Source organism: Pelophylax lessonae (genome assembly GCF_965119305.1).
Source record: "Pelophylax lessonae genome assembly, chromosome: 2".
NCBI classification, from domain to species: domain Eukaryota; kingdom Metazoa; phylum Chordata; class Amphibia; order Anura; family Ranidae; genus Pelophylax; species Pelophylax lessonae.
Genome location: NC_138769.1, coordinates 488687852 through 488702218, shown reverse-complemented (window position 1 = coordinate 488702218; position 14367 = coordinate 488687852). Strand labels below are relative to the sequence as shown.

General features: G+C 40.2%; 1 protein-coding gene across 1 annotated transcript in view; it reads right to left on the bottom strand.

Annotated features, from left to right (window-relative positions):
• SLC15A1 (solute carrier family 15 member 1) overlaps window positions 1–14367 on the bottom strand; it is a 110502-nt gene that overhangs the window by 72775 nt on the left and 23360 nt on the right. The window contains exons 6-11 of the mRNA XM_082246160.1: window positions 13430–13520; window positions 9917–10000; window positions 8713–8795; window positions 8324–8410; window positions 3243–3332; window positions 1114–1158 (exon numbers count right to left, since the gene is read on the bottom strand). Of these exons, the coding sequence (XP_082102286.1) occupies window positions 1114–1158; window positions 3243–3332; window positions 8324–8410; window positions 8713–8795; window positions 9917–10000; window positions 13430–13520 (480 nt within the window). The remainder of the gene's footprint in view (window positions 1–1113; window positions 1159–3242; window positions 3333–8323; window positions 8411–8712; window positions 8796–9916; window positions 10001–13429; window positions 13521–14367) is intronic.

The following is a 14367-nucleotide window of genomic DNA, read 5'->3' as shown; positions in this document are numbered from 1 at the left end:
TTCCGTCTGGCCACTTTCCCATACAGGCCTGATTAGTGGAGTGCTGCAGAGATGGTTGTTCTTCTGAAAGGTTCTCCTCTCTCCACAGAAAAATGCTGGATCTCTGTCAGAGTGACCACCAGGTTCTTGGTCACCTCCCTTACTAAGACCCTTCTCCCCTGATTGCTCAGTTTGGCCGGGGCAACCTGCTCTTGGAAGAGTCCTGGTGGTTCCAAACTTCCATTTTTGGATGATGGAGGCCACTGTGCTCATTGGGACCTTCAATGCTGCAGAAATTGTTCTGTACCCTTCCCCAGATCTGTGCCTCCATACAATCCGGTCTCAGAGGTCTACAGACAATTCCTTTGACTTCATGGCTTGGTTTGTGCCCTGATATGCTCTGTTAACTGTAGGACATTATATAGACAGGTGTGTGCCTTTCCAAATTATGTCCAATCAACTGAATTTGCCAAAAGTGGATCAAAAGCCAAAAGCCAATCAAGTTGCAGAAACATCTCAAAGATGACCAGTGGAAACAGGATGAACCTTAGCTCAGCTTTGAGTGTCATGGCAAAGGCTGTGAATACTTATGTACATGTGATTTTTTTGATTTTTTTTGTTTTTAAAAAATTTGCAAAGATTTCAAACAAACATCTTTCACGTTGTCATTATGCGGCATTGTTTATAGAATTTTGAGGTAAATAATGAATTTAATCAGTTTTTCTATTTGGAATAAGACTGTAACATAACAAAATGTGGAAAAAGTGAAGCGCTGTGAAAACTTTCCGGATGCACTGTAACATATATGGGCAGGCAAATTAGCTCACAACAGTGTGTTAGATTTGCACTACATTTAGGACTCAGCATTGCATATTCTGTTCTGTGCATAAATTCAGACAGAAAGTGCTGTCCCAGGATTAGTATAAGTAAAAATGCACTTTGTCGCTATTTGTACACAGAAGGTTGCAAATATTAAACTGTTCCATTGTGGAAGATAACGACAAACCTGGTATCAAAAATTTACATTTCTTTAGCATCATTCTTTAAGCTGCGACTGATCAAAATATATTGCAAACACTTTGATAAATGTCCTCTAGTGACTGCAAATATGGAAATAAAATGTTAGCTACTTACAAAGTTTCCATCCATAGTGGTAGCTTGCAGAGTCCATCTTGAGCCCTTCAAACATCAGATCGACAGAGCAGACATTAGAGATGTTGGAGAGCACATTCTATAATGTATAAAACTGACAGCAACACATTCCTTATACCCACATTACCCCCTCCCTAGGTAAACTTCACTGTACTTTGATGATTGCACATGTGTAGGTATGAGCTTTAGGTTCAGACTGAACACATGCCTGACCAGAATTTTACATGTTTGGAGTTTGGGGGAACAGCCACACTAAATGGGATGCCAAATGTCACAGTTTCCCACTTAGGTTGCTTGTTAGAGAGCCTGGATCCGCAAGTATCCTAACAACCAGTGAGCCATCCCCACATGGTCCATTCAGATGACAGCTTCATGTAAACAAATGGGTAAGGATGGTGGCTGACACATAAAAAAAAGGTGTGGGGTCCCCCCAAAATTCATGGCAGGATCATCATTTCTGGAATAGATTTTAAGGGATACCCCACAAAAAACACATACTAGACTCCCCAAAGTCCATACTAGACCCGTATCGGTGATTGTGGAGGTCTGAGGATGGGGGCTTATTGTAAAAAGTACTCTTATTCACCCAAACAAATCTAACTAGTAAATACACACACTTTGACAAGTTCATTATTAAGGGATCCCGACAACTACCAAGCCAGGATTGTGTGAAAGGGGTGTTTGTCTTAGGGTGCTTTGTTAGGGTGGGATGTACCCTCCCAGCCCATGTAGGGTGGTATGGTTTGAGGGGGGGTATGCACTCATCCACTCCCTTTCTTGGCTTGCCAGGCTATAATAAGGACCAGTATAGATTTTGGAGAGAACCCCATGCTTTTTTTTAATGTATTGTGTGGGGTTCCCCCTTACAGCCCAAACCAGATTCCCCTTGACATCCACACCAGACTCTCATCAAGAAAAAAGGTTTGGTATATATTTTTAGGGGCAAACTTATTTTTATTTTTTATTTTTGCACGGGGTCCCCCATTAACATATGTACTGCACCCCTATCTACAATATATGGGTATAAATGAGGCAAATACCTGGCTGTTTGAAGCAGCCAGAAACATTTTTATTTTTTGTTTATGTATCACTTGAGCAATAAGTTGTACATCATACAGGTTTTGCCACTTTACAGGTAGGTTCTCGGCATCCCTTAAGCATGTTATTTACCACCTAAGTGCAGCCAAAAATGAAAAGCTGAAAAATCAGCACAAGGTAAAATAACTTGCACTCAGTAGGACATGTCCTTTGTGTTGATGCCTTTTTTGGGTGAAATCCTCTCCAGTCCCTCACCCCAACTGCCAAAATCTTCTGGTGCAGCAGGGTATAATAGAACTAAGGGGCTGTCATAGACTTTCATGAAGAGTGCCTGACTGTTCTCACCCTTTCCCACCCAGCTACTGCATTCATAGAAACTTTACTACAGCTGCCATGAATGAAGCAGGATCTATGAATGGAGAGGTGGACTTTTTAATCATTAACCCATTCTCCATTCATAGAGCGTTTTGATTCATATAAGCTGTAGTATGGGTTCTATGAAAGAAGCAGGTGGGCAGTTGATGGAGGAGGATTTCACCTAAAAGAAGAGCACAAGCAATAGATTCTACTGACTGTAAGTTATGTGCCTTGTGATGATTTTTCTGTTTTTTTATTTTGGCTGCACTTAAATTTAAGCCCTCGTTCACACTGAATGCGGCTTTGAAATTGTGCAACATCACCTGAAATCGCACAATTTCACAGCTGCATGTCAGTGCAACTTCAGGTGCATAGATTTCTTAATGTGCACTTCTTAATGCACAGATGTCTATGCAAGTCGCACTTATGCATTGTATATATATATATATTTTTTTTTTACTTGGTACATGTCGCACAGGGCACTGCCCAGAAACCCACACCCTTTGTTATGCAATCCTTTGTCAATTAGCATAGAAAATGACCATTACAGATTTCAAAGCTTTGACTCCCATTGATGGTAATGGCATTAGGATTCAGCTTCCAAACTCCAGTAAAGTTCAGTGAACGTACCAAGAACCAAACACCGATCACTAATTATTTGTTGCCTAAATATTATGGTTTAAACGACACAAGTTACTATTTACTTTGATATTTACCTGTTGATCAAAAAGAGCCCAGAACATTGGAAGAGGAATATACAGGAATAAAACCTTCACTACCATCTTTATCTGAGCGATAAGACGATCCTAAGAGAAAAATACCAATATATACATTATACCATGTATATATGAGTGTAAAGTATTGGTCCATTGTATGGCAACACAGTCTCCACATTTTAAAAAGTAAGACAGGTTATTAAAGTTAAACTCCAGGCAAACACAAAATATACAGGTGGGCTATTTTACCTGGATTTGTATTTTGTCCATTCAATGAGATTTACACAGCATTACCACACAGTAGAGTCCTGTCTGGAATACAGTAAACCCCCCTCCATTGCGGGGGTTACGTTCCGGACCCAGCCGCGAAAAGTGAAATTCCGCGAAATAGAAAAACCCTATTAAAATGCATTGTAGGCATGATTTTTTTACTGTCACTGTACGTGTAAAAGCATTTTAAGGTCTTTAAACACACTTTTAAAACAATAGAAACTCATTTAAACACATAAAAGATACTAAGAGACATAGCAAGAGCTATGGAAAACACAAAAATATTTAATTTTTAATGATTTATATAGTAAAATAACATTACAAAAAAAACGCGAATTACCGGGACCGCAAAAACTGAACCGCGATGGAGCGGGGGATTACTGTAAGAGCCAAAGGTTCTCCCTGCTGCAATTACAATTACAGGACAGGAGAGTGAAAGAAGAAGCAAAAGACTGATTAAGCTCAGCTCTTTGTCACTCTGCTCTCTCCCCCTGTCAGTATCTACCTTGTTAGCACATACGCACTACAGCACAACTGACCGTATCATTGTGCTGATTTTCCCTTTTCCAGTATTGTCTCTGCTGCACAGGGATGGCACAAGATTGATAAGAAGTCAGATTTGAGTATTTATATCACTTGTATTTAAAAATATATTGAATGATCTAATAATGAATACAGAGTTGTATTAATTTGTGTTTTTTATATTTGTCTGGAGTTCAAGCATAACACAAAATAGTGAAATGCACAACAGACAGATAGAAAAAAAAGAGACAGATAGATAAAATGTAATTAGTAAACCCTATATGCTTGTATATATCCATAAATATGGGGCTGTGGACTTGCTGCTTACAAGGATTAACCCAGATAGCAAGCAATTGTGCTGCAAGTTTGAAATAACTTGCTAAGCTATTGCTAGACTTGCCAGCCTTCACAAGTTTGTTGCACAATTGCAGCAAGGCTACATTGCATGACTCCATATCAAGTCTGCTGCAAGTTCTGGTTCAATTATTTTGTGCAATATTAACCCCACCACAGGGGTCACCACCAGGACTTGCAGAGCTCTTGCTGTAGACTCACCACTGCAACTTTGCTCTTGCTAGTGACTTGCCACGCAAATTTGCTACAAATTGGAAAACTTAAACCCCGTACACACGTACCGAACGATCTGCCGTCTTTTGTCCAGGGCTGTCGTGTCTGTTGAAAACTGCAAAAGACTGCACACGAATTTTGTTGGCCAACAAAAGCCGACTGCAGAAGTGATGTCATGTGATGGTTAACTTTCCTTGTCTTTTTTCTTTTCTGAGCATGCCCAGTCTTGCAAATCTGCTGTCTGTCGGCCGAATTCTGTACTGACTGGCGAACAATCGGCCGTTCTGGTGTCGGCATACAAAAATTTAATGCCTGCGCGACAGATTCTGTCCGGCCGAAAGTGCGCTGTCGGCTGTCGGAAGCATCATACTAACAAGCCGAAAATCAGCCGATCGTTCGGCGGCCGAACATTTTCGGCCGACAATCGGTACGTGTGTATGGGCCTTTAGGCTCCATTCACACTACCGCGACTTGTCAGGCGACTTGTCAGCCTGACAAGTCGCGGTCCCTCGCGGTCCATGCAGTGCTACAGGACCCGTTCTAATAGGAGCGACACAAGTCGCTCCGACTTAGAAAAAGGGTCCTGTACTACTTCAGGGCGACCTGGAGGCGACTTGCATTGACTTCCATTATGTGAAGTCCGTGCAAGTCACGCCGAAGTCGCGGTGCATGGGACTTCACAGGTCGCCCCCGAAGTCGTGCCGCTGCAGTGTGAATGCGGTCTTAAAGTGATTGTAAAGTCTTGTTTTGTTTTAAAATAACAAACATGTTATACTTACCTCCTCTGTGCAGTTGGTTTTGCACAGAGCAGCCCAGATCCTCCTCTTCTCAGGTCCCTCGTTGCTGCTCCTAGCCTCTCCCTCCTATTGAGTGCCCCCACAGCAAGCAGCTTGCTATGGGGGCACCCAAGCCGAGCTGCAGCTCCGTGTGTCCATTCAGACACAGAGCTGCCATTCGGCCCTGCCCCCTCTCTCTCCTGATCGGCTAACTAACTTTGATTGACAGCCGCATGGCGCCACGGCTGTGTCTCAACAAATCAGGAGGGAGAGTCCTGGATGGCCGAGGTACTCGTGGACATTGCTGGACAGAGATGGGTCTCAGGTAAGTTCTGGGGATGCTGGGGAGGCTGCTACACACAGAAGGCTTTTTATCTTATGCCCCATACACACGTGCAGATTATCTGCAGACTTTTGTCTGCAGACTTACCAAAACCATATAATATGAGGTCAAACCTAAACACTTTCAATTTGTATGCAATCCGGCAGGCCCTTGCACTACATAGAAAAGGTAAGTCTGCAGACAAAAGTCTGCAGATAATCTGCACGTGTGTACGGGGCATTAATGCACAGAATGCATTTATGCCCCGTACACACGTGCAGATTATCTGCAGACTTTTGTCTGCAGACTTACCAAAACCATATAATATGAGGTCAAACCTAAACACTTTCAATTTGTATGCAATCCGGCAGGCCCTTGCACTACATAGAAAAGGTAAATCTAAAGACAAAAGTCTTCAGATAATCTGCACGTGTGTACGGGGCATAAGATAAAAAACCCTCTGACTTTACAACTCCTTTAACAGATTCACTTTGCGTATGCTGGTAACACGCTTTAGGTTAGCTGTATATGGGCAGATATTCCCCTAATATGAATGGGTGATGAGCCATTTGCCTATCGTTAAATGAGCTGCATACCATGGAGACATTCATAGAGAATGGTTACAGATTTAGCCAAAGACATATACAAGCTAAAAGAACCACAACAATTTAGTAATCACATGTCAGTCTAAAGAATATTTATTCCAGTGATCTGACCTGCTGATTACAGTACTCCTCTCATATGACCCTATCATTACAAGAGTGCATTACTTGCTTTCTTTTGGCTGCCTATGGTTCTCTTATGGTTATTAATTTCTAATGTCTCATAATTTCATACTATAAGGCTTCATTTAGAAGGGTGTTAAAAAAAAAAGAAAACTAGCATTTTTTTATATACGGATCTGAATGCAGCTCCATTCTTTTTATTGGAGACGTTCATACAGGTGCCTAAACATGCACTGCATTCAGATCCATAACACAAAATCCAAAAACATGCATCTTAGGACATACGTATACATATATGCCAGATTCCAGTGCTGGAAAAAGGGAAACAGGATAATTATATACACATTTTTACTGATCATTACACAGGAAATATTGTACTGGGGAAAAAAAACATGCGTAATAATCAGTTACATTTTTACCCCCATGGTAATGTAGCCTAATGCCTCTTTCACATACAGTACATGTAATATTTGACTAATGTTTATACATAGGATCTTGCTGACAGAAAGATACAGAGTAAATTGTTCCACGTACATGTATATCGGCAGGTAAACGTGCGCATGCATATACATTCGAAAAAAACATGCGTAATAAGATCAGTCAAATTTTTACCCTCATGGTAATGTAGCCTAAGGCCTCTTGCACACACAAGTAATATTTGACTAATGTTTATATATAGGATCATGCTGGCAGAAAGATACAGAGTAAATTGTTCCACGTACATGTATATCGGTACGTAAACGTGCGCATGCATGTACATGCGAAAAAAACATGCGTAATAAGATCAGTAAGATTCTTACTCCCATGGTAATGTAGCCTAAGGCCTCCTGCACACGCATGTAATATTTTACTGATGTTTATATATAGAATCTTACTGGCAGAATGTTTCGGAGCAAAATGCTCCGTAAAGACATTTCTCATACACGCATATAGGCACATAAAAGTGCACAGGCATATACATGGGGAAAAAACATTCTTCATCCTCTTCTAGTATTTTCTGCCAGTATTACCGTATACATGCATATACACACACATTTACATGTGTATGTGCACAAATGAATGCACACAAACATAATTTTCTAGTTTTATCTTACGCTCTGAACTCTTCGCTGTATTACTGATCTTTACGCAGCTGTGTGCATTGTTCTATAGACAACATGCACCTGTGTTCAGATCAGTAAAAAAAAGTGTAATTTTTTTTCCCGTGTGCAAGATGCCTAACTTTAAAGCGGAGTTCCGGCCACAAAATCGACATAATCGATTTTGTGGCCATCCGCTTGCTTTTCTTCACCTGAAAAGGAAATGGATAGTTAGGATTTTTTTTTTTTTTTTACTTACCTTGTTATTGTAAAAAGATATACTCACCTTTCTTCCACTTCCTCCCTCGGGGGCCGCGGCCTGCGCCGTCACTTCCGGTTTGCAATGATTCCTGGGAGCTGAACGTCATCGCTCCCAGGAATCAATGCGACGGCACCAACCCTGCTCGTCACTTCCGGTGCGGCGCCTCATTCCCTGCTAAACAGCTTCTGGGCATACCCAGAAGCTGTGGAGGAATGCGGAGCCGCACCGAAAGTGACGAGAGGGGCCGGTGAAGGCGCATTCTGGGAGAAGAAGACACGGAAGAGGACGCAGAAGAGGATCGCGCCGGCTTCAGCTGCCCACAACAGAGATGGCAACGCTGGAGAAGAAATTTTAAAAGTGAGTATTTCTTCTTGCAGGTAAGTGCGAACCGGGACAGATCAGAGGCTAGCCATTGTGGAATGTACTAGCCCTGACTGTCCCGGGGGTATGTTCATTGAAATTTGTTTTTTGTGGCCGGAAATCCACTTTAATATCAAGCTTTGAAAGTGTGTTTACCAATAAAAAGTGTCTAGAAAATCTATAGAGATATTTTCTTACATCATACTTTTCCTTTGCCCAGTCCATCCAGTGCTCCCTCTTAGGTATTGACCTGCTTCGATTTCTGTATCTATTACTGATGGCAAACTGGAAAGAAGTTTGACAGATTAGTGTTCCATAGAACAGATGATAAAGCACATTTCATTGTCTCTTAGAAAATACACAGCAGGAATTACTAGAACAAGAGACAGTAGTGAATTTTAGCACAAAGGTCAATGATACAATTTATTACACGTTACAAATCTATAGATCAGTGTCATGTGTAGCAAAAGCTAGGTGGAATAGAAATCATGCTTACTAATGCATATGTCATTATATTGTTTGGAGATCACTATTATTATTATTATCATTATTATTATTATTATAATTATTAACTTTAATTTACTTACAGAAATGCACTTGAAAACTTTCACCATTATATTACCCTGAGGAGAGACTTTCTTGTACATTCCACCGCCAACAACAAATACAACTGGAAGAAAATAATAGATTTTATGAATACAAAATCCAGATCATAAGATTGTATTGTCATAGCATTGAATAGAACAGATAATAGTACCTTAACTGACTTAATGCTGTGAAAACATCAATCACAATTACATTTTTTTATCAGGAGGGCGGGCAGAGTGGATCAAAAACGAAAATTGATCCCAAAGGTGTTCTATTGGGTTGAGGTCAGGACTCTGTGCAGGCCAGTCAATTTCCTCCACCCCAAACTCACTCATCCATATCTTTATGGACCTTGCTTTGTGCACTGGTGCACAGTCATGTTGGAAAAGGAAGGGGCCACCCCAAACTGTTCCCACAAAGTTGGGAGCATGAAATTGTCCAAAATGTCTTGGTATGCTGACGCCTTCCTTAAGAGTTCCCTTCACTGGAACTAAGGGGCCAAGCCCAACACCTAAAAAATAACCCCACACCATAATCCCCCCGCCACCAAATGAATTGGACCAGTGCACAAACCCAGGTCCATAAAGACAGGGATGAGAGAGTTTGGGGTGGAGGAACTTGACTGGCTTGCCAGTCAAGTTGAGTCCTGACCTCAACCCTATAGAACACCTTTGGGATGAATTAGAGTGAAGACTGCAAGCCAGCTCTTCTCATCCAGCATCAGTGCCTGACCTCACAAATGTGCTTCTGGAAGAATGATCAAACATTCCCATAGACACACTCCTAAACCTTGTGTACAACCTTCCCAGGAAGAGTTGAAGCATTCAGCTTAAAGCAAAGATTGATTTCGTTGAATTAAAATTAGATTTACTTTAGCTGTCGCCTCAAGCAAAATGGTGACATGGTCTTTTGGTTCAAGCAATTCCATATAGAAACAATTCCTGTGCTGAAATTATTGTTCTATTGAATGCTGTTTTACAATAGCAATATGATCATTTAATATTAATATGTCTATAATAGAAGCATATCTGCTAGAAATGTATAGCACTAAATTGTCTATATGATCAATAAATTATATTTTCTATTTAATTGGCGAAATGTTGAAAACTGTCATCACTTTAATTATTCACTCTAATGCACAAAAAAATCCAGATTATTTTTTTATTTGTTTTCCCCAGTTTGAACCCTTTGAGCATAACTTACTGAGAGCAACCGCCATAAGAGCAGCAGGAACACCAAATGCTAATGGATAGCACTTCTGCTGACTGTGGATTCCACATTCTTGTCCTAAGAACACAGATAATAACAGGTTAAAAATGTAAGTACAATCTGGAATCCATCAAACGTTTGTCATAAAATGTATTTTCCATATACACATTACATTAGCTGTACCTAGCTACATTAGTAACGGTTAGCCTGTTCAATAAAGCTGCTTAGTCATCTGACATACATGCATTCATCATACTGTAAATATGTAAATCATATAATAAAGCTCTAACAATAATTGTATATTAAAGTGAGTCATGCTCAGCTGACCATACCGTCACAGAAAGTTTTGTCAGATATCTCCTTTCAAAAGTAATTTTGGAACTTATAGTTGTGTTACAGACTTGGGTCACTAAGAGCCAGCATGGGCCCTACGTCAGATTTACTTAATAGGCAAACTGCAGCATTTGAGATTTTTTTAAAAAGTTAAATTGTAATATTCCATTGACAAAAACTAAATAAAAAAATAAAACAGTTTTTCCCCAGTAATACAATTTTATTAGCTATAGGCTAGATCCATGTTCGCTAAAGTAGGTAGAAACAGGTCCCATAGCCCACAAGGAACTACCCATAATGTAATCTACACCCTGAGAGATGTGTATCATTAACCTGCTAGTATCCAGCCTGTTTTCAAATAGAAAGTTAGGTCCAGTGCACTGAATGGACTTGATTCTTTAGACCACTGTGATTTAAAACAACGTTTTTATTAAAGCAAAGCAGAAAATGGAGCATCCTCCATTGAAGAACTGTACAGGGAACTTGAAGTTTAGTGATTGATTGATTTTAAATCTGCACCAGGAATGGTACTTACAATAATGACAAGTGTCATGTGGGCTGGTGACTGCTCTGTTCCTTTAAACTTTCTGTCCTCTGCCCCCTAGGTACCCCAGCAGCTGTGATCTTATGATGCTGTGGGGGGTTTCTATGAGCAGCTCCAACTGTCACATGAACTTGTGAAAATTGGTGACTAGGCTCATCTTTTTCACCCCCCCCCCCTTCAATACATAGAAGCAGTATTATTGGTTCTTACAATTAAAACTAGTTTATGAATGGAGGATGGACAGATGAATAAAATATCCAACTCCTCCATTCATAGAGCACTTTTCATTGTGGGGACTGATAATACAGCTTCTATGAATGGAGTGTGAAAAGGAAAGGGACAGGGTGGCATAGTTGGCACTTTTGATGAGTGGCTGTGACAGGTGCAGTTGATGGTATTAACTATTAACACTTACAGCACCAAAAGATCACAGCTGTGGGGATATCTGGGGGAAAGAGGACAGAGGATTTCAAGAAAAAGAGCAGCCACCAGCACATGGGACAATTGACATTCATGTAAGTACCATACTTGATGCTGATTTAAAAAAAATTACTAAACTTCAATTTTAAAGGCCGGTGCATAGATGTTTCCCAATTTATCCCATATACTTTGTTATTTGAAATGTGACACTAGATCATATGCTCAATCGTAGGGGCCAACTAGAGAAGAATCACTGGATCACCTATACATTCCCAGGACCACTTTAAAATGGATTACATACGAGGGTAAATTATTTGTAAAGTCAAAGTAAAGCGGGGCCAAACCTCTTCATTGACCAAGGGTCCTTGAAATTACTATTACACTACCAACTACCCCAGGGCTGGCCCAAGACATTGTGCTGCCTGAATCCAAGAATAAAATGCTGCCCCCCCCCTAAATAAGTCACACCCAACAAAAGGCCCCTACATCCATTATTTTATATAAATATAAAATGTAGAAAATATTATATATATACTGTATATTCTTCCATAACTCACCCCCGGACCGGTTCACCAAACACCCACTGTCTGTCCTCAGTCCTCCTGTCACTTATGTGTCTGCCATGCCCACCATCCTAGAAAAGATCCAGCCTGCCCTGCATGAGATGGAGTGGGCTGATGTCTGACGTCTTTGCGCACACAACAATCACATGAGGGACATTCCCCGGAGGAGATGCTCCGCCTCCTCATACTCATCAGTTTGCACTACGGGTGGCAGTATGAGATGGGGAAATGCCTCAACGCGCTGCAAATTGATGACACACAAAGCTGCTGGAAAAATAATTTTGGGAGTCAATTTGCAGCCCCTCTCCAAGTTCTGCCTGGGTCCAATGGACCCAGCGGGACCCATAGTAGGGCCGGCCCTGAACTACCCTTCTTCCTTTCCAGGGCTGCAGAATATTATGATTATCTTGTAGACATGAGGTGACAAATTGGTTTAGTGGGTGCATAATGCAAAATCATGCTTTACACTAGACTTTTATTGTTCTCATTTTTCTGAGGGTTATTGGGATATATACAATAATGTTAGAGAAATGCTTAGAGATGCTTTTACAGCACCATAACACTATAAAGCACATTGGATCATGCATTGCTGTTTTTTTTTTTTTTTGCCTTCCTCTGGATCAACTGCGGGTATAGGATTGTGTATATGGGATTGTATGGTTGAGTTTTCTTTACTGTTTTTTTTTTTTTTTTTTGTTTTTTATTGGTTGAGCCAGATGGACTTTTTTCAACCTGACTAAATATGTAACTATGTAACAAATTTTGAAAACTCATGAGGTATCCATAACATTGGTTTCTTTGTATTCTGAAGTGACTGATAAGATTTTAATCTTTATATATAGTCTCTGGTTCAATCGCAACTAGATTATGTAATGACAGAGTTTAAATTAATAAAGTTAAGGTACAAAATAAGCTGTATGATTTTCTAAGTTCATTAACATGATGCAACATACAGTAGATGAAATACTAATTTATTTTTTCTCAATGTATCTTGAAGTTTACTTGTTATTTCTACAACAACTCAACCTCTTTAACAAGCCCTTCGAGTTTGCCGCATCCAATAAATCTGGGTGGTTTCCTTCCTGCAATTTTTGACCAGTGTTAGGAAAGGTGTAGGTGTGTTCCACTCCTTCCTGACAACTCTATCCTCTTTTCAGCTAGTGAGGCAACCCAGCACATTTACTAACCAATACGGAGAGGTCAGATCTTAACAAATTCTGCACAGAATGTGCATAACATAGTGACCTTAGTTGCGTTAGGATGTGCCTCCAATAAACACAGAGGATTAGTAGAATTTAAGTCAATACAGTTTTGCTTTCAGGAAGCATGGTTTTGAGATTCTTAATTTCTGTCCATCCAAGCTCCAGTTTCTAAGCTTTTTCATTACAAAACCTTGATAAAATATTTTGTATTTCTACACTTGTAGTATTTGTTATATGCAATTACTCAATGAGCATTTGGGTATATAGATGTGTACTGTCCCATATCATTACATTGCATTATTTGTCTCAAGGAATCTTTTGTGGTACAAAAGACGCAGTTATATTATCTCTACATGCATTTAGTGTCTATTTTTAACATCCTTTCTGCTTATCATAATTACTGGCAGAGGTTAAAACTCTGTATGCTAAAGATTCATGAATATACCTCTAAGAATTGGAGTTATAATGGTTGACAAAAGACTTCCAGCATTAATTGACAAATAGAAGATGGAAAAGAAGCGACTTCTCTGCTTATCCTGTCAAAGGAAACAAATTCTGTTCAGTGAGTTTGATATGATAAAAAATGCATTACATTTAAAAGTATTATATATATATATATATATATATATATATATATATATATATATATATATATTTATATTATCTTTGAGAGTTTTGGTTAGAGAAATCTGGTGCATTCTGGCACTAGTCTCTCTGCACGCAAGAGGATATATTTCCCTTCCTGTGGACACTAAGGAACTTTTGTCAGTTTTTTTCACCACCTCAGACTGCACATGTCAACTTTCTCCTCCTACCCCCTGGCAAATAAAGTAATCAATTGTGAAGCGACTCAGGAAGGGGGGCAAACCATTGTGGGCTTCACCCGGTGTATCATTGAGATGGAGTTCTTTCCTCATAACAATGGCAGAGATGCTCTGACCATGTGGAGGCAGTGAAGCAAGAAGCGATCACTGATATCAAAGGAAAAAATGTAAATTAACAGTGAAACTTAATTTGTTCCCATGGCTCAGACTCCTTAACTGCACTAATAAGGGGTCTAAATGATCTCTTTACTAGTTTACAGAATGTCTACCGCTCTTACAGCTCCATGTCCTCAATGGCAAATCCAGCTTGGGCACACTGACTATGTCAACCACCATAAGCCACGGAGGTGACAAGGTTGCTATTAAGCAGAAACAACGACCAGCAGTTTGCTCTCTGTTACATTTACAGGGAAGTAGATAAGGGAAGGGTGGGAAGGGAAGGGTCTACCCCCCCCCCAGAGCATTCTGACTGATGGCTTCTTTAAGCCATGTGAGGCAGGAGGCAATGTGGGATACTTGAGTTGATTAACAGGACCTGTAGCAGACAGCGAGAGCTGGT